At 44.7% G+C, this 25,315-nt stretch overlaps 1 protein-coding gene across 1 annotated transcript in view; it reads left to right on the top strand.

The window, feature by feature from the left end:
- Window positions 1-25,315, top strand: part of pknox2 (pbx/knotted 1 homeobox 2) — a 425,919-nt gene that overhangs the window by 263,171 nt on the left and 137,433 nt on the right. The window contains exon 5 of the mRNA XM_078198931.1: window positions 24,300-24,408. Within this exon, the coding sequence (XP_078055057.1) occupies window positions 24,322-24,408 (87 nt within the window). The 5' untranslated portion in view covers window positions 24,300-24,321. The remainder of the gene's footprint in view (window positions 1-24,299; window positions 24,409-25,315) is intronic.

The following is a 25,315-nucleotide window of genomic DNA, read 5'->3' as shown; positions in this document are numbered from 1 at the left end:
TATTTTGTATTCAAGCTTTATTATGCTCTACCTGAGCTCATCTTATCCATGAGACCCACTTCCTGCTCTCTCAACCGGATTCCTACAAAACTGCTAACCAGGGAACTTCCCCTCCTGGTCCTCATGTTGGCAGACATTGGTTGCAGTTCTCTTCCTTCACATATTATCCTTCCTTCCTTTAAACCTGCCATCATCATCCCTCTCCAAAAAACCCTTGACCTTGCCATCTTTGCAAACTGCCACTCTATCTCCAATCCCTCTTTCCTCTGCAAAGTACTTGAACTTGTTTCACTTTCCATCTTTCCCCGAGCTAAATGTTTGAATCCCTGCAATGAAGTTTCCATCCTTTCCACAGTACGGAAGTCACAAATGGCATCCGATATAATTGTGACAAAGGTAAATTATTCCTCCCTCATCCTTCTTGACTCTCCAGCACCCCTTCACTACTATCCAGCTGCTCACATCTGGTTGCATTCTTACCTGTCTAGTTGTAGCTTGCGTATCACTTGCAATGAGTTCCTTTCCTGCTCCCACGAGGTTATCCTTGGTCCCCTTCTATTTCCCAACTGTCTGCTATCCCTCGGCAACATCATCCAAAAGCAGAGCAATAGTTTCCACGCATATACTTATGACAGAAAATAGAAGCAGGAGGAGGCCATTCAGCCCTTCAAACCTGCTGCGCCATTCATTATGATCATAGCTGATCGTCCATCTCAATAGCTTGATCCCACTTTCCTCCCATATCCTTTGATTCCCTTTGCCTGACATCCAGTTCAACCTCACCACCACCTCTGTTGACCCCTTCACCTGTTGTGAATGTATCTGACTGCTTAGCTGACATCCAGTACTGGATGAACAAAAATTTCTCCATTAAATATTGAAGACTGAAACCATTGGCTTTGGTAGTTCAGAAGGCAGAATTTCTCTTCCTGCCATCTGAAGATTTGGTGGAAAACACATCCCCACCCATATTGCCTGCCCCATAGCCATTTCATTCTCCAATGAACATTAGTTGGCTGGAGGCGGGACTTGTGTCCCTCAGTTGGGAGGAAGTCCCACCTCGGAGAGCTGTCGGCCAATCACCATCTTTCCACCCGTTGTCTGACCATGTTTAATTTTTGGGACCCCGCCTCCCCCACTAAACCAGTCTCTCTTGTTTGGCCCCAAGATGAACCTCTGACCATATATTCGAACCATCACTAAGAGGCCTACTTTTAGCTCAAAAACTATGCTCTGACTTCAGCTCATCTGCTGCTGAAGCCCCCACTCATGCCTTTGTTACCCCTTAGACTTGACTATTCCAGTGCTCTCCTGACTGGTCTCCCACATTCTACCTCAGCAAACATGAGGTCCTCCAAAACCCTGCTGCCCATGTCTTGTTTTCACCAAGTACTGTTCACTTATCATGCTAGCCCTCACTGAATTACATTGGCCATCGATCAAGAAACGCCATGATTTTAAGATTCTCATTCTTGTTCTCAATCCCTTCCATTGTCTCATCTCTCCCTATCTCTAAAATATCCTCCAGTCTCATAACCCTCTGATATTATATCTCCACTTCTAATTCTGGCCTCTTGAACCTCCCAATTTTCAATGTTCCACCATTCGTAGCCATGCTATCAGTTGTCTAGGTTTTAAGCTCTGGAATTCCTTCCTTGCATCTCTCCGTCTCTCAGTTTCATATTGCCTCATTAAGACATTGCTTAAAACTTACCTCTTTGAGCAAACATTCGGTCATCTGACTTACTGGCCGGAATTCTCTGACCTTGTCTGCAGCTGGGATTCTCCGGTCCCGCTGCATTGAACGGGGATTTGACTGGGCAGATGTACCGGAGTGAGCAAGACTGGAGAATTCCAGCCAGTATCCCCTTATGTGTCATCATTTGTTTTATAATGCTCCTCTGAAGTGTCTTGGGACATTTCACCTTAAATGTGCTAAATAAATATGAGTTGTTAAATCCCCTCAGGGAATTAGATATGTATCTAAATAGGAAAGAATTGTAAGGCTACGGGAAAAGAGTGAAAGTTTTTCTTTCTTTATTCTTTCATCGGATGTGGGTATAGCTGAAAAAGCCAGCATTTATTACCCATCCTTATTGCGGATTGCCCTTGAACTGAGTGGCCACTCAGTTAAGAGTCAGCCACATGTGACTCCAGAACCACAACATGTAGGCCAGACCAGGTAAGAATACCAGATTATCTTCCCTAAGGGTCATTAGTGAATCAAATGGTTTTTTTTTACCACCATCAGTGATAGTTTTCTGGCCACTGCTACAGAGATTAGCTTTATATTCCAGATTTTGTTTTATTTGAATTCAAATTCCACCAGCTGCCGTGGTGGGATTTGAACCCGTGAACCCAGAACATTAGCCTGGGCCTCTGTCTAGGACGCCACCATCTCTCCCTAAACTGGCTGCTTGGCTTGGCACTAAGTACTAGCTCTTTCACTTGCTTGATGGGCTGAATGCTCTCCTTCTGTACTTTGTAGTCTGCCCATACTTGCTGCTGAAACTCTCACACGGAAGAGCAGCACTGCAGGTGCCAGTGGAGCGAAAGCCAACTGAGCGCCGGTGGCTTCAAGAGAGGGGGAAACATCATTGGAAGGCAGGAGTGGAGCACTTGAAACAGGTCCAGCAGACCCTCCAGCAGAGGGTGGGGGGTTCCTATTACCCAGTGGGCATAATCTGGAAACCACTGAGTTTTATTCTTGATGATATATAGCACTCCTGTCATGTTCAATATTTGAAATAAATAAGCAGGAAATTATGGTAGTAATACGTGTGACTGATGTGATGACATATTGAAGTCTGTTTAAATCTGAGTGGAGTTGGTTAATTCAGACTGCTGGAAAGTGTTGACAGATGCTGCCCTGAAAGCAGTCATTACAGTCTTTGTAATGATATTTGGGCAGCCTTACAGGAAAACTGTGCGTTCCAGGTACAGATTCTCTAGATTTTCCTAATCCAGGAGTCGTAAATCATTTACCAGGAACAGTATATGTCGAAGTGTGTGTTCCTGGATTCTGAATCCGTGTTCCAGACACTAATTTCAAGGCCTGATTCCTCTGGGCTTGCTCTCTGATTCGTGTCTGAAGTGATTTTTTTGGCATTATTTCGTTGTTTCGTTCTATATTTGAGAGTCTGTTTATTTTCTCCACCCCGACCTCCCCTTCTACAAAGCTCCAGCACCAAGTTCCTTGGACGCCCTCCAGTAGCGCATTCAGTTCAGCTGGACTTGAGATGAGTATCAGACAGATCATTTGATCATGTTCAAAGTCCAGCTATATCCTTACCGTGCACCCACACGTGAACTCTGTCCAACTGTGCCGATACCATAGCAGTGAGGCATGGAAACCCAGAGATGCTAAGCTGAATCGTACTTATCCAGAATTTATCTTGGTTGAAACCAATTATCTTGGCACAGGTCTGTTCCATATAGCTCAGTTACCTAAGGTACTTGCTATCTGAGATATTAGAGCTATAGGCGGCACGGTGGTACAGTGGTTAGCTTGCTTCCTTACTGCACCAGGGACCCGGTTCGATTCCTGGGTTGGTCACTGTCTGCACGTTCTCCCCTTGTCTGCGTGGGTTTCCTCCGGGTCCTCCAGTTTCCTCCCACAGTCTGAAAGACGTGCTGGTTAGGCACATTGACCATGCTAAATTCTCCCTCAGTGGACCCGAACAGTTGCCGGAGTGTGGGGACTAGGGGATTTTCACAGTAATTTCATTGCAGTGTTAATGTAAGCCTACTTGTGACTCAAATAAATAAACTTCAAACTATTGATTCACTTTTGCTTATTTTTTTGATGTCAACAATTTAAACAGTTCCTGAGCACAGTCTATATCTCAACCTCTCCACCTTCTGGCCTGTTTAGATTGCTTTTACTCTGGATTGAACCATGCTTAGCTGATTCTTTCATCACTGATCATAGCCACTTTGTCTGCTCAGAGCGTTTATTGCGCTATCTTTTCTATTATCTGTTGGACTGCTGTCTCCCAAAGATATACTGTATGTGAGTGGCTTTAATGCCACTGGTGATGAGTATTATAAAGTAGAATGGAAACCTGCTCCTGTCCACTGGGATTACAGTGTGCTGTGTAGTGACAGTGAGTTTGTATTCTGAGTTCCTGATCTTGGCCTTGCTAGCCACTCCTCTATGGGAAGGCTGGATGGGACTCATCCATGGGTACTTACCCTGTGCAGCGAATACATGTGTGGTCAGTTGGAGGTTACAATATTGTGGAAGAACAGATAGTGCAGAATGCAGGTGTTGAGTGCATTGGAGGCTGAGCACTGTGTGCATTCCAGTTACACCAGGCCCTGACCTTTGCACAAGGCATAGTGACCTAGGACTTACTGAGGAGCAGTGTTCAGTGAAGCTAAGGCTGAGTAAAGAGGCTGTTGTTCCGTTTGGCTCATTTGATGCAGAGGGTTCTGTAGCTAAGGCGAACTTGAGCAAAAGTCACTGGAAGGCAATTTCTACGCTATGTTTATAGGCCACAGACTTCACAGAATTTGCCTCCATTTGTGATGTTATTAAAGTTGTCTACTCGGGTTCATACAATCAGTAGGAGCATTGGACAGCAGGATCCAAGTCAGGTTACCTTCCAACAACTGGTTCACTTCTCTGTATAGTAGGTACATTAGCAACATTGCCATTTATTCACCTCCTCCAAATTCAAGACCTTTACAGGCTGATGACTTTTCATCAGAACTTCTAGAGAAGTTAACTCTGTTTCTTTCTTCACAGATGCCGCCAGACCTGCTGAACATTTCCAACATTTTCTGTTTCTATTTCAGATTTCCAACAACTGCAGTGATTTGCTTTTATGCAAGTTGCTGCATTATTGTGAACGCCACACCCGGTTGACTAAAACGTTTCCGGGAGGGAAACTGCCACTCCTGTCTAGCCTGACCTCCATGTGACTCTAGTCCCACACTACACGATGTGTTCTTTTAATTGAGTGGCTTGTGACACCCTCATCCTAAAAACCAATCTAATGAACCTTTGCTATACTGCCTCTAATGCAAGTATATCCTTCCTTAAATATGCTGACCTGTACTGCACACAGTATTGTAGGTGTAGTCTCACCTGTACTACTGCAGCAATACATAGAATCTCTATAGTTCAGAAGGAGGCCATTCGGCCCATTGAGTCTGCACCACCACTCCGTCAGGGCATCTTACCCAAGCCCAACCCCACCCTATCCCCATAACCCCATCCATTTACCCCACTACTCCCCCTAACCTACACATCTTGGGACACGAAGGGGCAATTTAACATGGCTAATCCACCTAACGGGCACATTGTTGGACTGTGGGAGGAAACCGGAGCACCCGGATGAAACCCATGCAGACACAGGGAGAATGTATAGACGGTCACCCAAGCTGGAATCAAACTTGGGGTCCTGGCGCTGTGAGGCAGCAGTGCCGCCCATAGTTCCTTATTCTTACTCTTTAGTTTTGTCCTCCTTTACAATAAAGGCCAAAATGTCATTTGTCTCCCTATTATACCTATTTTGCTAACTTGCTATATTCCTTGTACGAGTACAACCAAGTCCCTCTGAACATCAATATGTACAAATTTCACACCTTTGAAAAATATGCTGCTTTTCTATTGCTACCAAAGTGAAACATCTCATTCTTCCTGTCTGCCCTATTACACTGCACCTACCTCCTTGCTGCCCATTCGCTTCATCGATTTAAAAAAATATCTCTTTGTAGCCTCTTTGTCTTCTTCTGAAGCGGATATTCCCAATTAGTTTTGTATCATCAGCGCACTTGGATACCTTACTGTCTGATTCTTCATCTATAGATTGAAAATAGCTGAGGCTCTAGCGCTGAACCCTTCAGTACTCCCCATGTCACAGGTCACCAACTTGAAAATGCTACATTTATCCTTACTCTTTGCTTCCTGTCCATTTTCCAGTCTGGTATTCATGCTGATGTTTCACCTCCAATTCAGGAGCCTTTATGGTGTGACACCTGATCAAATGCTTTTTGGAAAACCAAATTAACTACATCTGATGATTTCCTTTTATCTACCCTAATAGTTAGATGAGGAAGGAGCGGTGCTCCGAAAGCTTGTGATTCCAAATAAACCTGTTGGACTTCAACCTGGTGTTGTGAGACTTCTTACTCTGCCCATGCCTTCCTTAAATAGCAATGCAACATTTGTTAACTTCCAGTCTCCTGAGAATGTCCTAGTATCTAGGGAATTTTGGAAAATCATAGCCAGTGCACCTGCTATCTCTATTAGAGCACTAGGATATAAGCAATCAGGTCCTGGGGATTTGTCTACTAAGCTGCTTATGTTTCTCAAAAACCTATTCTCTGATATTAATTACCTCAGGTTCCTCATACTTATTCGTACCTAGGTTACTTTCTCTTCCTGGCAGCTAATTTGTGTCTTCTGCAGTGAAGAAGTTAATTTCTGTGTCATTTCTCGAGACTCATGGTAGCCTTCAGTACCCAAGTCAGAAAATTGTGTGTTCAAGTCAAACTCCAGAGATCTGAGCACAGAATCTCTGCTGACATTTCAGTGCAGTCCTGATAGGTGGCACAGTGGTTAGCACTGCTGCTTCACAGCGCCAGGGTCTCGGGTTCGATTCCCGGCTTGGGTCACTGTCTCTGTGGAGTTTGCACATTCTCCCCGTGTCTGCGTGGGTTTCCTCCGGTGCTCTGATTTCCTCCCACAGTCCAAAGATGTGCGGGTTAGATGAATTAGCCATGCTAAATTGCCCTTTAGTGTCAGGGGTACTAGCTAGATTAAATGCATGGAGTTGAGGGGATAGGGGCCTGGGTGGGATTGTGGTCGGTGCAGATCTGATGGGCCGAATGGCCGCCTTCTGCACTGTATGATTCTATGATTCTCGGCTAGACTCACTGTGCAGAGTTTGCATGTTCTCCCTTTGTCTGCGTATTTTTCCTCCGGGTGCTCCAGTTTCCTTCCACAGTTCAAAGATGTGCAGGTTAGGTGGATTGGCCATGGTAAATTACCCCTTAGTGTCCCAAGATGTGTAGGTTGTCCATGTGACAATAATAAATCAAATCAATTTAACATGTTTTGGGAGATAGTGAAAAGTATTGGTACCACTGGTCGGCGCAACATCGAGGGCTGAAGGGCCTGTACTGCGCTGCAATGTTCTATGTTCTATTGTTTTGATTTATTATTGTCACATATTTTAACATACAGTGAAAAGCATTGTTTATTGTGCACTACAGACAAAGCATACCATTCATAGAGAAGGGAACGAGAGAGTGCAGAATGTAGTGTTACAGTCATAGCAAGGGTGTAGAGAAAGATCAACTTAATGCAAGGTAAGTCCATTCAAAAGTCTGACAGCAGCAGGGAAGAAGCTGTTCTTGAGTCGGTTGGTATGTGACCTCAGACTTTTGTATCTTTTTCCCGACGGAAGAGTGTGGAAGAGAGAATGTCCGGGGTGCGTGGGATCCTTAATTATGCTGGCTGCTTTGCCGAGGCAGCGGGAAGTGTAGAAGTCAACGGATGGGAGGCTGATTTGCGTGACGGATTGCGCTACATTCACGACCTTTTGTAGTTCCTTGCGGTCTTGGGCAGAGCAGAAGCCATGCCGAGCTGTGATACAACCAGAAAGAATGCTTTCTATGGTACATCTGTAAAAGTTGGTGAGAGTTGTAGCTGACATGCCAAATTTCCTTAGTCTTCTGAGAAAGTAGAGGCGTTGGTGGGCTTTCTTAACTATAGTGTTGACATGGGGGGACCAGGACAGGTTGTTGGTGATCTGGACACCTAAAAACTTGAAATTCTCGACCCTTTCTACTTCGTCCCCTTTGATGTAGACAGGGGCATGTTCTCCTTTACGCTTCCTGAAGTCGATGACAACCTCCTTCATTTCTTGACATTGAAGGAGAGATTATTGTTGCTGCACCAGTTCACCAGATTCTCTATCTCGTTCCTGTACTCTGTCTCATCATTGTTTGAGATCTGACCCATGATGGTCGTGTCGTCAGCAAACTTGAAAATCGAATTGGAGGGGAATTTGGCCACACAGTCATAGGTGTATAAGGAGTATAGTAGGGGGCTGAGAACACAGCCTTGTGAGGCACCGGTGTTGAGGATCCAGTTGCAGAGGGAGGTGCCAAGGCCCAGGCCACCCAGTTTGGAGATGAGTTTCATGGGAATAATGGTGTTGAAGGCTGAGCTGTAGTCAATAAATAGGAGTCTGACCCAGGTGTTCTTGTTATCTATGTGTTCCAAGGTTGAGTGCAGGGCCAGAGAGATGGTGTCTGCTGTGGACTGTTACAGCGGTAAGCAAACTGTAGTGGATCTGGGTAGTCTGGGAGGCTGGAATTGATTCGTGCCATGACTAGCCTTTTGAAACACTTCATAATGATGGATGTCAGAGCCACCTTCCGATAGTCATTAAGGCACGTTGCTTGGTTTTTCTTTGGTACCGGGATGATGATCGTTGTCTTGGAGCAGATAGGGACCTCAGATTGTTGTAAAGAGAGGTTGAAGATGTCTGTGAATACTCCCGCCAGCTGATCCATGCAGGATCTGAGTGCTCGTCCGGGTACCCCATCCGGGTCAGTCATTTTCCGTGGGTTGCCCTTCGAGAAAGCTGCTCTGGTATCTGCAATGGTGACCCCAGATTCACGCTCAACCAGGGTGGAGGGCATGCTCTCGCTGACCTTTTGCTCAAAACAGACATAGTGTATTGAGCTCATCAGAGAGGGGTGCGTTGGAGCCGGCGATTTTAAATGCCTTCGTCTTGTAGCCTGTTATGTCTTGCAGACCTTGCCATAGTCGGCGGGAGTCGGTGTGGTTAGCCTTTGCAGCCTTGCACGCTATACAAACAAAGCATACCATACACCGAGAGGGAAAGGAGAGCGTGCAGAATGTGGTGTTACAGACATAGAAAAGAGTTAGAATAGAGTTTTAAAAGCATAGAATGAGAATCAAAGATAGAATTAGAGGGTATACTTGGCACAGCTTGCAAGAAGACACCATGCTCCGCGCCATCTTGAATTCACCTTAGTGCTCCAAGATGTGTAGGTTAGTGGGATTAGCGGGGTGGGTGCGTGGGGTAACGGGGTTAGGGCGGGGTGATGGTCCTGGGTGGGATGCTCTGCCGGAGAGTCAGTGCAGACCCGATTGGCCGAATGGCCGCCTTCTGTATTGGAGGGATTCAGTCTATTCTATAATTAGTAAAGGATCTCGTAGCTTTATTTTGAAGAAGAGTGGCAAAGTTCTCCATGGAATCCTAGCCAATATTTCTTGCTCAGCTAACGAACAAAGTGAATGGTCTTTTTATCACTAAAAATACCGATCATCTAATCATTACCTCAATTTGTGAAAGTTGGCTATGTGTAAATTGAATGATTTTTTCCTTTTATGACAATGCACTGTGACCATGCTCCAAAAATATTGCTCTGGCTGTAAACTGCTTTGGGATGACCTGAGATTTTGTGCTTGATGGGTGTTGGTGCATGTACACAAGGTCAACTCTGCTGCATGGATGCTGTCATGTCACCAGGCTTTCACATATTGATGCCATCTTCACCTAATAGCTACATGCATGTTTCCTGAAGGAGTTACTGCTGTATTCCCCCACTTCCACCCCTTTTCAGTCCATGTGTGTTGGAGTCAATTGTGTTGCCATTGCACAGGCTGCGATCGGCTAACTCCACACTGGAGCTGAACCTGTGTTCTCTCTGATCTCCTTGGCTCAATACTTAACCGTGCAATGTGTCAGAGAGCAGTGAAGGCCATTCACTTTGTTCGTCAGACAGTTTTATTGGGTTTTTCCAGTAATGGGAGCTATAAAGCGCGTGTGATTTTATAAAGTATGTGTCAGGCCTGCAGTGTGATGTGATGGATGGTTGTACTGATGAGGTTGAATAGCTAGCTCACTAGGGATGTAGGCACTCATGGTTTATGCTCGACTTCATTTCTGAAAACATTGCCATATTTCACTGCTGCCTCTGATGTATAGTCATTCTAACACCTAGAGTATGTTTTCAACTGGTTAAAAAGGAAAATTCTAATCTTGCTGTTGTTGCAGTTCACTGCACCCATACAAATGGCAAAAAGAGTTGATATACGGATTGCCACGATCTGATTGAATGAAGGGTAGGACTGGAGGCTGATTCAATTGCCTGCTCCTGTGTTCCAAATGGGCTGAATGGACTGCTCTTCCTCCTATGTAATGGTCTTCACTTTCTGGTCAGCATGACCTACAAAGTTCATCTGTGGTTGACTAATATCAGCCAATATTAAGAACATAAGAACTAGGAGCAGGAGTAGGCCATCTGGCCCCTCGAGCCTGCTCCGCCATTCAATAAGACCATGGCTGATCTTTTCATGGACTCAGCTCCACTTACCCGCCCGCTCACCAGAACCCTTAATTCCTTTACTGTTCAAAAATTTATCTATCCTTGCCTTAAAAACATTAAATGAGGTAGCCTCAACTGCTTCACTGGGCAGGGAATTCCACAGATTCACAAACCTTTGTGTGAAGAAGTTCCTCCTCAACTCCGTCCTAAATCTGCTCCCCCTTATTTTGAGGCCATACCACTTAGTTCTAGTTTCACTTGCCAGTGGAAACAACTTCCCTGTTTCTATCTTATCTATTCCCTTCATAATCTTACATGTTTCTATAAGATCTCCCCTCATTCTTCTGAATTCCAATGAGTATAGTCCCAGTCTACTCAGTCTCTCCTCATAAGCCAACCCTCTCAACTCTGGAATCACCCAGTGAATCTCCTCTGCACCCCCTCCAGTGCCAGTATATCCTTTCTCAAGTAAGGAGACTAAAACTGTGCACAGTACTCCAGGTGTGGCCTCACCAGCGCCCTATACAGCTGCAACATGACCTCACTGTTTTTAAACTCCATCCCTCTAGCAATGAAGGACAAAATTCCATTTGCCTTCTTAACTGCCTGCTGCACCTGCAAACAAAACTTATGATTCTTGTACAAGGACTCCAGGTCCATTTGCACGGCAGCATGCTGCAATTTTTTACCATTTAAATATTAGTCCATTTTGCTGTTATTCCTACCAAAATGGATGACCTCACATTTACCAACATTGTACTCCATCTGCCAGACCCTCGCCCACTCACTTAGACTATCTATATCCCTTTGCAGACTTATTGGTGACTGTGCCATCAGTTCTCAGCTGGTGAGTTTCTCACTTTGCTCATCTCCAGTGAGCCTTGCAGGAAAGTGCTTGTTTGTTCAGATGGGATTGGGCAGGACTGTGATTCTTCCCATAGTGAATATTAAGCCAACACTCACCCTGCCTATTCACCCAGAAGGGAAAGGTGCTGCTGGGAGGGACCAGCTCTGATGGAACATTACCACAGTGTGAATCAGGGAAGTGGAACACTGGGGGAGGGAAAAAAATAACTTTGTTTTGTGTAACACCTGACAACATTCAGTGAGCTAGATCTTGGGCGGAGAGATAGCAGGTGGAGTTTAATCCGGACAAATGTGAGGTAATGCATTTTGGAAGGTCAAATACAGATAGGAAATGTACAGTAAATGGCAGAACCCTTCAGAGTATTGATAGGCAAAGGGATCTGGGTGTACAGGTGCACAGGTCACTGAAAGTGGCAATGCAGGTGGAGAAGGTAGTCAAGAAGGCATATGGCATGCTTGCCTTCACCGGCTGGGGTATTGAGTTTAAAAATTGGCAAGTCATGTTGCAGCTTTATAGAACCTTAGTTAGGTCGCACTTGGAATATAGTGTTCAATTCTGGTCGCCACACTACCAGAAAGATGTGGAGGCTTTGGAGAGGGTACAGAAAAGATTTACCAGGATGTTGCCTGGTATGGAGGGCATTAGCTATGAGGAGAGGTTGGAGAAACTTGGTTTGTTCTCACTGGAGCGATGGAGGTTGAGGGGAGACCTGATAGAAGTCTACAAGATTATGAGAGGCATGGACAGAGTGGATAGTCAGAAGCTTTTTCCCAGGTGGAAGAGTCAATTACTAGGGGGCATAGGTTTAAGGTGACTGTGATGTACGAGGCAGATTTTGTACACCGAGAGTGGTGGGTGCCTAGAACTCGTTGTCGGGGGAAGGTAGTGGAAGCGAATACGGTAGTGACTTTTAAGGGGCGTCTTCACAAGTACATGAATGAGATGGGAATAGAGGGATATGGTCCCCGGAAGCGCAGGGGGGTTTTGTTAAGTCGGGCAGCATGGTCGGTGCAGGCTTGGAGGGCTGAAGGGCCTGTTCCTGTGCTGTAATTTTCTTTGTTTTTGTTCTTTGTTCCAAAAGCCTCCAAATTTTTAAATTTCAAAAACTCAATAAATGGACATGCAGCCTGGTACATAAGGTTGACTTTTTCATATAAAAACAGAAAAAGCTGGAAATGCTCAGCAGGTCTGGCAGCATCTGTGTAGAGAGAAACAGAGTTAACATCTCAGATTGATGATCTTGCCTCAGAATTGGGAAAAGTCAGTAACGTAATGAGTTTTAAGCAAGGAGGAGGGTGAGAGAAAAGAATAGAAGGGAAGCTTTGTGATAGGGAGGAGGACGGGGGAGATTATGATTCGTATTGCAAGGCCAGAGGAAATGGTAGTCAGACAAGTAAAGAAATCAGAAACACGTCCTAAGGAGGTGTGAATGACAGAATCGCGAACAGCTCCTGTCTGAAAGCAAAAGGGAAGTGGAAACCAAAGCCAGTAAAGAAAACTGCGAAACAGAAAGGGGGTTGTGATTGCAAATTGTTGAACTCAATGTTGCAGTCCAGTGTGACTAAACAAAAGACGTAGCTGATATTGAGCTTCACTGGGACAGTACAGGAGGCCGAGGACAGTGGGACCCAGAGTGGGAGCAAGGTGGACAATTAAAATGGCAGGCAACCCGAAGATCCTGGTCACTCTTCGGGACTGAAAGCCTCCTTGACATTTTAGTCGTCGCAGAAGTTGTGTTCTGTACCATGAAGGTATCCTCTTGCTCCTGCAACATCACTAAAATAGATGACCAGGTCTTATCAATTGCTGTATGTGGGATCTTGCTGTGTAAAAAGTGCATGCCATATTTCCTATCTTATACAGTGGCCACCCTTCAAAATATACTTCATTGGCCGTGAAACACTTGGGATAATCCAAGGTCATCAAATCATATATAAATATTATGCATGCACCTTTAACTTATGGTGCATAAGGAACCACGAGGTAGGCTTGGTAACTTGAAGGTTGGGAGCTCCTTATTGTCGGTCTCCACTGTTCCACAGTGAGATCTCAGACAGTTTAATCGGGTCCCACACTGGGAGGAGCTAATCCCCCAGGGGGTCAGGGACAGTACACACCCCAAACCCCAACATACATTATATACATATATCACAATAAATGCAAATCGTTCTTCCTTATTGCTTCCAACGGACCTTTTATATCCTCACTGGCTACAGGGGAGGTCCCAGGGGATTGGAGAATAGCCAATGTTGTTCTTTTGTTTAAGAATGATAATCTAGGTAATTACAGGCCGGTGAGCCTTACGCCAGTGGTAGGGAAATTATTGGAGAGGATTTTTCCAGACAGGATTTACTCCCACTTGGAAATAAGTGAATGTATTAGCGAGAGGCAACATGGTTTTGTGAAGGGGAGGTCATGTCTCACCAACTTGATCAAGTTTTTCGAGGAAGTGACGAAGATGATTGATGAGGGTAGGGCAGTGGATGTTGTCTACATGGACTTCAGTAAGGCCTTTGACAAGGTCCCTCATGGCAGACTGGTAAAGAAGGTGAAGTCGCACAGGACCAGAGGTGAGCTGGCAAGATGGATACAGAACTGGCTTGGTCATAGAAGACAGAGGGTAACAGTGGAAGGGTGTGTTTCTGAATGGAGGGCTGTGACAAGTGGTGTTCCTCAGGGATCAGTGCTGGGACTTTTGCTGTTCGTAATATATATAAATGATTTGGAGGCAAATATAACTGGTTTGATTAGTAAGTTTGCGGACAACACAAAGGTTGGTGGATTTGTGGATAGTGATGAGAACCATCAGAGGATACAGCAGGATATAGATCGGTTGGAGACTTGGGCAGAGAGATGGCAGATGGAGTTCAATTAGTTTCAATTTAAGCAATATCCCCATAGATGTAAATTCCTCTTCAGAATCAGTTAGCAAGACACACAGACTTGTGTGAATTCCCTATCCTCCAGCCTTTTAACCGCTCTGGGCAGAGATACAGAGAGACACATGTCTTCTGACTCTTGACAGCAACCTTCTGAGGAAAACCGGTCTTCACATAGCAGAACCCCAGTGAGAGAGAGAGGGAGAAAACACCTCTTGCCTTTTGCAGTCCTCTGGAGAGAGAGAGAGAGACCTATTTTCTCGCAGATCCCTAGATTTCAATTTCCAGACCGAGGGAGAAAGAGCTACTGCTCCTTTTCAAATTCAAACTGCAACTGCCTGCTTTTCCTCTCGAAGCCTAGCTCCATCCATGCGCATGATTTTTCTGCTTGTCAAGCAACCTAATCAAACCCTACTCTGAAAGCCCCAGGGGACAACCCTAACATAGCAAAACTGGATTAGCCCAGATTAAAACAAACACTCCAACAATTGGGAGCAATTAACCTTCTGCATGTTCAGCGTGTGAGCTGCCGGCGGTAGACAACCGGCACTGTAATCAGAATTTTTAAAATTGAATTCAAATTCCACCATCTGCCGTGGTGGGATTCCAACATGGGTCCCCAGAATGTTAGCTGGGTTTCTGATTATACCATTAGGCTAATGCCTTCCCCAGGGATTTTTAAAAATGCTCTCATTGAAGATTTCCCACTTTCTTAAAAAGCTCCTTTTCAATACAGCCCAATAAAACTGTCAATTATCCAGATCCTTTAATTTATATAGAGGGATATGGGCCAAATGTGGGCAATTGGGATTAGCTTAGGGGTTTAAAAAAAAAGGGCAGCATGGACAAGTTGGGCTGAAGGGTCTGTTTCCATGCTGTAAACCTCTATGACTCTATAGTAGCAACTGCAAGCATTTGAAAGGGCTTCATCTTGTAAATAGATATTGTAAAATTGGCAGAGAAGATTGAAGAGCAAGACATGTCAATCAAGCAATGTTTTCTCTGGGACTTTGTGTTGTAGTACTCAAATGGATGTCTGGGCTCTTATCCAAATATACATAATGAGACTTGGCTGAGAGCCCAGCAATCTATTTGAGTACTAAAACACCTTAGCCCCAGAGAAAACATTGCTTGATGAGGACTCTGGCTCTCTGACAAATGCTGTCAAATTTCAAGATATCTATTTATGCAAGATGAACACAGGAGGCTTCAAGTGTTTGAAGTTTCAGCTATTGACGCTAAAGGGTCTGGATGTTTGACACTTCCATTGGGCAGTAATAAAAGGGGTTCATTTTTACAAAGTGGAAAGCCATCATTGACTTTCTAAAGCTCTTTTCACATATCTCACTGTAACTCGGGTGTATTGGTTCTAAACAGTGTATAGTGGGTAAATGGGCATGGAAATGCCAGCATGTGGCATGGGGTGCTTGAGGGGCCATAGGAGCTGTCTAGAGTGGCATAGCTTGGTATGGAGGCATCAGGGACTATAGGAGTTTATTTAGGGCATACCTTGGCTAGGGGGTTGGCATGAGGGGCCATTGGAGATGTTTGTTGTGGGGGGGGATGAGGAGGACCTTTTGAACATATCTGTCAAATGCTCCCCTTATACAAACTATGGTTTACGATACCTCTGTGTTGAAAACCTGACATGACCCCATGAAAATTGGAGAGAACTTGGACAATCCTATCATAATGGAGTCACAAAGTCAGGAGTTTAGGGTGCAGGCTTTAGACCTGAACCAGCTGCAACCTTAAAAGTCACTTCCGAAATTTGGAAACTCCAGGAATGAGGTTGGGAATACCAGAATCTGGTCCTGGCCACCATTTTTAAACGGCAAACTCGACGAAAATCCGGCTCAATTATCGAGATATAATTTTCTGAGGCTCTGGTGAAGACCTGTTATTGTAAATTTCTTCTTTCAGCTATCTGAATACTTGCATATCCTGCGGGGTAACTTTGGCTACTAGATGGGTGGCTTAGTTCGACTTCAAACAACCTTAATGTTACATTTCCCTTTGTTTCCCTTGTGACACTCAGTAATGGTTCCTGTTGAAAACAGTCAGGGGTCTGGGCACTCTTCATCCCTTGTTATGTTTCCACAGCAGGAAATTGGAAACTGAAAAGGGAATATCCCCTGCTTGGTCTGTTTCAGTGGGAAATGATTCCTGGTAGGCTTAGTCACTCTAAATGATACTCTTGCTTGTTTAAGAAACCTGAGACAACTCCCACCCTCTTCTCAACGTCCCATTTGCGTAGCATTCAGAAAGTCTTGGGAATTGAGTGATTTGTGCAATATGTTGTATAATAAATCGACCGCTGATGAGCGAATACAATCGGTCAAGTTGCCCTCCCTTCTGAATAAATAACAGCGGGGTTAGAACCACAGTCCGTGATGGATAAAATTCAGCAGTTTATTTTGGGAGCGACTAACTTGAGGTTTTTGTAGCAGTGAAGCACGTTTAGAAAAAGCCAGGAAGACTTTCCCCAACATTTTCCTTTCACTCCTTGGCAAATGTGCTGACAAATCCATCTCTTAGAAGCGATGAGCTATTGGGAAAATTCCAACAAAACACAATGAAAATTGCTGGGTGTGTATTGAAAGCTGGCTGTAATATGCACTTGCATAGCTCCTTTAACTTTTTCAAGATGTCCCGAAGCACTAACTTTTGAAATGTGATGCAGGAAACTTGACCAGACGTTTTGTACAAAGTAAGCTCCGACAAACAGCAACGAGATAATAGTCCAGGTCTTCTGGTCTCGGGATCATCAGAGACCCATGGAAGTCGCCCCTCAATTGCCCCCTGCCCTCGACCGCGACGCCCCCTTCCGCCCTTGATTGCGCCACTGTCCCCCTCCACCACCGAATATCCCTACTGCTCAGCATATGATGAAAGAAACATCACTGATGAAGCAACAAAGCTCTCCTCTAAGGAATTCAGCAGCAATATCTTGGGGCTGATATGATTGACTTCCAACACTAATCATCGTGCTTTGTGCTAAATATGATTCCAACCAGTGGAGAATGTTCCCCTGATGCTCGTTGACTCCAACTTTGCCAGTGCCTTTTGATGCCACACCCTTGTCAAATCCTGCCTTGACATCAAGGGCAGCCACTCTCACCTCTGGAATTCAGCTCTTTTATCATTTGTTTTGGTCCAAAGATGTCATGAGATGTGGGTCTGAGTACCCTGGCTGAATTCAAACTGAGCTTCAGGAAGCAGGTTATTGCTGAGTAAATGCTGCTTGACCACTTCCACCACTTTGCTGCTGATTGAAAGAGGACGGATGGGGTAATAAGAGGCCTGATTGGTAAGAGTCCTTTGGGAAATGGGCCCAGGCAGTCTGAATTGACTTCTTTAAAGGCATTCCTATGGCACTATGAACTCAGTTGCTGACCTCAATGCTAAATACCCAGTGCTGCAGGGAATAGAAGGAAAGAGGTTCCCTGGAACCTCTTCTGAGCACTGAGACAGTCAGGAGAGAATAGCAATGCATACCTGATCAAAGTGCCTGTTGCTGACACTGGAGTGGCGCAGTGGTTAGCACTGCTGCCTCACAATGCCAGGGACCCGGTTCGATTCCCGGCTTGGGTCACTGTCTGTGCAGAATTTGCACATTCTCCCCATGTCTGCGTGGATTTCCTCCAGGTGCTCCAGTTTCCTCCCACAGTCCAAAAGACGTGCTGGTTAGGTGCATTGGCCATGCTAAATTCTCCCTCCGTGTACCCCAACAGGCGCCAGAGTGTGGCGAATGGGGGATTTTCACAGTAACATCATTGCAGCGTTAATGTAAGCCAACTTGTGACACTAAATAAATTTAAAAAACAAACTTGAGGATTTCATCATCTGCTAGGAGGTTGGTTTGGAAAAGGGTCAAGCTGGGGGGAGGGAGGAGGTGCTGTACTTTACAGAATAGAAAGATGGGTTGGCCATCTTACATTTTTCTGCCTCCAGGTGATCTTGCTGGAGGAGGAAGGGCAAAGGAGATGACTACCATCCAGCAGCAACAAGTAGCCATTTAGTGGTAATCAACTGACCATGGGAGCATTGGGATCTTACTGGGTTCCCTCTCCACTATGATAGCCTTGGCTATTGTGGCCACCCCCATCCACTAACACCCTTGTGTTCTCCTGCTAGCTCAGCAGCAGCCACCTCCCCCAACAGGGCTACCATCAGGATTCCTGCTGTAGGCCCTCCCATTGGGCCAGCCATGCTTGGTCCCCCTGCTGTTTGTATTTGGTCAGCCTTCCATTCCACAGTACTAATACCATGCCATAGCGAGCACAAATAAATGTTTGGTTGGGGACCATAGCAGAGAAGGTCCTGAAAGAAAATTGTGCTGAAGGAAACCGTGGAATAACACTAACTTTGAGCTGTGCTTAATGAACTTTTGAGATCTTTTGTAGCAGTTAAAAGTTAGCCTCTGTTCTCTGCAGCGCAGTGGCATTCCCATCTCCGTTCTGATGTGATACTGACTTAACTGCTGTGACACACAGTTAAATTGAACTATGACACAACCGAGTAGAGTATGCTGACATCTGGGTGTGTGTCTGAATATCAGAGCTACAAATCGGAATCTCACTGGAGGTATTAATTTACTGCAGGCAGCCTCTGGCCGGGATGGTGAGGTGGGAGAATAGGAATGACTTTCATATCACTGTCAGCAGCCACCAACCAAACTTGGAGCTACTCCTCCGAGGCACGGGAATGTGATTCTCTGAACATTCCAGAATATAATTCTGTTTTCAGTCCATCTGCAGCTACCTAAAGGATCACACTGATGCCGGTGGTTGTTAAGACCAATTGTTAAGATTGGTCTTTGAGTTCTGACAGTCTAAGTAACTGCTCTGGCGACCTGCCAAGTAATCAAATAGGAACAATCTGGATTTCTTTGTTATGTGAAGGGGGTGTAGGGCACATTATATGAGATCACTAAACTTCTCGACGCTGAGAAACTTGATTTCCCAGCCTCTCATAAGGCTTCTGACTTAGTGCCTTTCGTAGCTCCCCCTCCTGAAGAAATTGAAAGCCCTGGGAGAATTTGGTTAAGTGTTCAACTTTATTTTTTCTCAGTTCCAAGAGGTAGGAGGAGTTGGTGATGAGAAAAAAGGAACGCTCTCTGATTAGCGGGAGTTGACTAATGGGGTTTATCGAGGGTTAGTACAGGATCCTCAGCTTTTCCCCATGTGTTTTAATGACTCGAATGAAGAAATAGAGAGAGAGAGAGAGAGCAAGCTGTACATTCAAGTTTGCATTTGACATGAAGTGAGAAGGAACAGTAAGTTGTGAATATAGAATCAGGAGATCAAGGGACTGTGAGTTGGCAAAATTGTAGCAGATGGAGTCTGTTGTAGGAAAATGCGAGGTCATTCACTTTGGATCCAGAACAGATGCATCAATATGCTTTCTTCATGTTGGGAAACTAGACATTGTGAAGGAGCGAAGGATTTAGTTGTCTCTGTACATAAACCACCAAAAGACAGTGCAGTGATGCAAAAATCCAAGAGGAGTAAAATTTTGGCCTTTACCTCGAGGGTTTGGAATACAAAAATGAGGCAGTATAGATTCAGTTGTACAGAGTCAAACTCCATCTTGAATAATGTGTTTAATTGAACCAACACCCAAATAGTTCCACATTTCTACTGATTTTGTTTTTAAAAGAATAAGTAATCCAGGATTACATCAATAGAGGCATATAGTGCAAAAGCAAGGAAGTTAAGATGAACCTTCATTAAACACTGGTTCAGCCTCAACTGGAGCATTGGTTCTCCAATACTGTGTTGTGTGCTTTAGAGAGGGTATGGAAAAGATTTACGAGAATGGATGAGGAGTTTTAGTGCTCTGGATAGTTTGGAGAAGCTGAGTTGTTCTACTTGGCAGATGAGAAGGTTGAGAGGAGATTTGATAGAGGTGTCAAAATCCAGAGGCGTCTAGGCAGTGTAGATAAAGAGAAACAGTTCTCATTGGCAGGGGGGTTCAGGGACCAAAGGATACCAATTTGAGGTGATTGGCCAAAGAACCAACGGCAACTTGAGGAATAAGTTTTTTGCACAATGGTTGGGGTCTGTATTACACTGTCTGAGAATGTGGTAGAGACGGATTCAATTACTGTTTTCAAAAGGAAATTGGATAAGCACCTAAAATCATAAAGTTTATGGCAGAGAAAGAGGCCGTTCAGCCCATCGTGTCAGTGCCAGCCAGCTGAAAATGGGAAAGAAAACTAGTTGACCATTCTAAACTCACCTTCCAGCACCTGGTCCGTAGCATTGCAGGTTACAGCGCTGTAGTTGCACGTCCAAGTACCTTTTAAATGAGTTGAGAGTTTCTGTCTCCACCACCAAACCAGGCAGCAAATTCCAAACACCCACTATCCTCTGGGTGAAGAAACTTTTCCTCATGTACCCTCTAATTCCGCTACCAATCACCTTAAATCTGTGCCCCTGGTAATTGACCTCCATGGCAGGGGATATAGTGCATCCCTGTCTACTCTTTCTCGGAACCTCATAAACTTGCACACCAATTAGATCATCCCACAGCCTCTTCACTTCCAAGGTAAACAAATCCAGCCTATCCAATTTTTCCTCATAGCTGCAATTTTCAAGGCCCGGCAACATTCTTGTAAGTCTCCTCTGCACTCTCTCTGCAATAATGTCCTTCCTGTAATCCGGCGACCAGAACTGTACACACAATTCCAGCTGTGGCTTAACCAGTGTTTTATACAGTTCCATCATTACATTCCTATTTTTGTATTCAATACCTCATCAATAAAGAGAAACATTCCATATGCTTCCCACCAAAAGAGAGAGGATTTTCAGGATTATTGGACAAAGATGGGGAGTAGGATTAACTAAATTGCTCTTGCATTCTTAGGATCCCACAGAATATATGGAACAAAAACAGGCCATTCGGCCCAATCATTCTCCATTTGACGTGTTTATGTGCCACTCCTGCCTCCTCTCTCCTTTCCTCACTTAAATTTGTCACCCCAGCTCTCTATTTCCTTCTCCCTCAAATGCTTGTGTACCCTCCTTTTAAATATATCTCTACTATTTCAGCGTTGCCTTGTGATAGCCAGTTCTGCGGTATCATCGCTCTTTTTGGATAAAGACCTTTTTTCTCAATTCTCTTTTGGATTTCCTCCCCAATGTCTTTGTATCCTTTGCCTCCATCTGACGAAGGAGCAGCGCTCCGAAAGCTAATGGCATTTGCTACCAAATAAACCTGTTGGACTTTAACCTGGTGTTGTTAAAACTCTTAATGTGTTTACCCCAGTCCAACGCTGGCATCTCCACATTCTGTCTTCAAGCCAGTTAGAAACCCATTCTGCCTCGTATCCTTGCATTAATCTTATCAAAGGCCTTTTGAAAACCCAGGTAAATTGCATGTCCTGCATTGTCATTATCTACCCCTTCTGTTACCACCTCAAAAAATTGAATATGGTTGATGAAATAGGATTTTCTCTTTTGAAATCCATGCTGACTATTCATTGTTATATTTCACGTTTCTAAGCTGTTTTTCTATTCTCTCCTTTCGTAAGCATTCCATTATTTTTCCTGCCACTGATAAGTTGACTGATCTATAATTCCCTGGGGCATGTACTGTCCAACTGTTTAATACAGAAACATAGAAACGTAGAAGATAGGAGCAGGAGGAGGCCATTTGGCCCTTCGAGCCTGCTCCGCCATTTATTACGATCATGGCTGATCATCAAACTCAATAGCCTAATCCTGCTTTCTCCCCATAACCTTTGATCCCATTCGCGCCAAGTGCTATCTCAGCCGCCTCTTGAGTACATTCAATGTTTTGGCATCAACTACTTCCTGTGGTAATGAATTCCACAGGCTCACCACTCTTTGGGTGAAGAAATGTCTCCTCGCCTCCGTCCAAAATGGTCTATCCCGAATCCTCAGACTGTGATCCCTGGTTCTGGACTCCCCCACCATCGGGAATATCCTCCCTGCATCTACCCTGTCTAGTCCTGTTTAAAATGTTATAAGTCTCTGAGATCCCCCCCTCATTCGTCTGAACTCCAGCGAAAACAATCCTAACCTAGTCAATCTCTCCTCATGCAGCAGTCCCGCCATCCCCGGAATCAGCCTGGTAATCCTTCGCTGCACTCCCCTGAGAGCAAGAACATCCTTCCTACAGAAAAGGAGACCAAAACTGCACACAATACTCTAGGTGTGGCCTCACCAATGCCCTGTATAATTGCAACAACACATCCCTACTCCTGTACTCGAAACCTCTCACAATGAAGACCAACATATCATTTGCCTCCTTTATCACCTGCTGCGCCTGTATGCTTACCTTCAGCGACTGGTGCACAAGGACACCCAGGTCCCGCTGCACACTTCCCTCTCCCTATTTGCAGCCATTCAGGTTGTGATCTGCCGCCCTGTTTTTGCTTCCAACGTGAATAACCTCACATTTATCCAAATTATACTGCATCTGCCATTGATTTGCCCACTCACCCAACCTGTCCAGATCATTTCTGAAGGATCTCTGCATCCGCGTCACAGTTCGCCCTCCCATCCAACGTGGTATCATCTGCAAACTTTGAGATGTTACATTTTGTTCCCTCATCCAAATCATTAATATATATTGTGAATAGCTGGGGTCCCAGCACCAATGCCTGTGGCATCCCACTAGTTACTGCCTGCCAGTTTGAAAAGCACCCATTAACTCCTACAAGGACTGCATTAGCTATGTCCACCAGTCCTTGGGCACTGTAACTTTTTGTAATGCATTATTAAATATGTGCCGCAATGCCTCTGCTATCTCTTCCATTGATGGGTTTTTACAACAATCAACTTTTAAGTCCAGAGTTTTTTATCACTGATTCTCATCAAACTGATGCCAAGAGAAACTTTTTTACCTTTCCAGTTGCAGGCAATGAGTAAGCCTCAATTGACAGGAGGCAATTGGGTGTGGCAACTTGCAAACCTGATTCATGGCATCTTCATCAGTGTCTTGTCTTAGTAAGAACCTTTATTGAGCTAGGTAAAATGGCAGCCTACAATGCTTGCCTCATGGCAAAGTTAAACGACTGTGACAGGCTAGGTAGTACATGGAGTAAGATTGCATTTTCAAAACCCAAGCATCCTCCTTTCCATATCAAACAAACGATGCAAACAGGAGGGATATTTTGAGAGAAAGGGCAGGAAAGTGGATTTGAGAAGGTGTTTCTGAGAGCCGGGGTGACTGAAAGACTAGCTTCTGATGGTGAAAGGGAGGGAGATAGTCACAATCAGTGTTCCCCTACTGTGCAGTAATGTCTATGCTGCAGAACATACACTTGGAGATGATTCTTCAGGTAGGACAAGTAAGATGATGGTGGTTATGTTTGGTGGTAGCGACATTAACAGAGAAAGGATTTTGTTGCTGGTGGCCAACCTTGTCCAAAGATCTCTGTGCTGATTAAGGAATGCTGTCTTACATTAGGAAACCTGGGTGTGGGATCTGGGATCAAACTTCAGCACAGCATTGAGGATGAAGAAGAGTTGGAGCAAAAATACAATCAAAAGATAGTGATAAAGTTGAAGCGAGTAGTTACATAAATCTGTCCGAGTACATGTGAGAGGAAGGGGTGAATTTTTTAAAAAGCGCTTGGTAAACATGGTTGAGCCTTTGCTGATGCACCTGACATTTTTTCTTCGGTCTCTGTGCCATGCTGCTAGCTGAGAGGCCAATCAGGAGAATGATCCTGGGTGTTTTTTCTCTCCCTCTTTTCTCTCCATCTCTCTCTTCCCCCCCTCTCTCTCTCTTTCTCCCCCCACCCCTCTCCTCCCCCACCAACCCCCCTCTCCCCCCCCCCCCCCTTCTCTTTTCCTCTCCTGTGCTTTCTTTTTTTGTATCTGTATCAAGAGCACACAGTGGATGGTAGCTGGGAGCACAGCAAGTTGACGCCAACCGCCTTCATTACCACTTCCCCTTCTTACACTTTATGGTCTCATATTTTAGTAATAGAATCTGCTGCAAATCTGAAACAGCCCTACCAATTCCAACACATGTCTGACAGACAGAACTGATGCATTTTTTTTTAAGCAGCATGTGTGATCTAGTTGTTATTGGCAGTTCTCGGTAGCCTTGTAGTGTGATGAATCGTAATGTACTTGAGCAATTCACTCTGGGAACTGGACGTTCAATGCCTTTAGCTGGCTAAGTGACCCATTTTTCTGAGTGCTCCAAGCTGATGTACTAAGCAGCTGTAAGAACCATCTCTGTTGTTTCCCCAGGTTCTAGATGTGAAGCAACCCCATGATGCAACATGCGTCCCCTGCATCAACACTGACCATGATGGCAACCCAGAGTGTGCCCCCTCCAACGTATCAAGAGAGTCAACAGGTGGGTTTGTGGCAACACGGGGAGGTCTGTGAAGCCTTTAAGATTTCATTGTGAGAATGCTTTCTGGGATTCTGAGATTGAAAGCCCTGAAATTAATTTTAAAATTTGGATCGCGTCCACATAGTTTTTTAGTATTGTCATATGGAAGTGGGGGAAAGAGCAGGAAAATGCTGCCAGTTCCATACAGTATCGACTTAATAGCCTGCAGTACAGGTAGACCTGAAATAATTTCCAAGAATAAGGTCTGTTGGTTCTCTACCCAGTGGGATTGTAGTTATTAAAAATAATTTTACTAGGTTTCCCACGCTTTCTTCAGCACTTTCTCTGCCTTTTTTAATAAACCCTTCATTATTACTGTAGATCATATAAGTCTACCCAGCGTATACGATCCTATTATTCCAGCTCCAAAAATGATGATTTTTGCATACACTCGATGTACAAGTCGATTTTCCCTACCTCCACCGCCCCCACTTTTCAGCCACAACCTCCTAGACTCGCATTAGCAGAGACCCTCAGTTTTTCACCCCACAAAGTGCATGTTTGCATTATAAAACCTTGAGGGCTCTTGAATGGGTGGGTCCTCGGAGGATGTTCCCTTTTGTATGGGAGACTAAAATTAGGGGACGTAGTTTAAGAATAAGCAGGTTCCCTTTTAAGACCATGATGAGGAGAATTTTTTTTTGTCTGAGAATCAGAGAATAGTGGAGGCCCAGTCTTTCAATTCATTCAAGGCTGAGTTAGATGGATTTTCGATAGGTAATAGAGTCGAGGATTATGGGGTGCAAACAGGAAAGTGGAATGGAGACTACAGCCAGATCAGTCATCAACTTGTTGATTGGCAGAGCAGGCTTGAAGGGCTGAATCATAGAATCTCTACACTGCAGAAGGAGGCCATTCGGCCCGTTGA

This window comes from Mustelus asterias, chromosome 27, assembly GCF_964213995.1.
Source record: "Mustelus asterias chromosome 27, sMusAst1.hap1.1, whole genome shotgun sequence".
Lineage (NCBI taxonomy): Eukaryota > Metazoa > Chordata > Chondrichthyes > Carcharhiniformes > Triakidae > Mustelus > Mustelus asterias.
The sequence above is the reverse complement of the archived record's forward strand: the minus strand, read 5'-3'. Positions and strand labels throughout refer to the sequence as shown.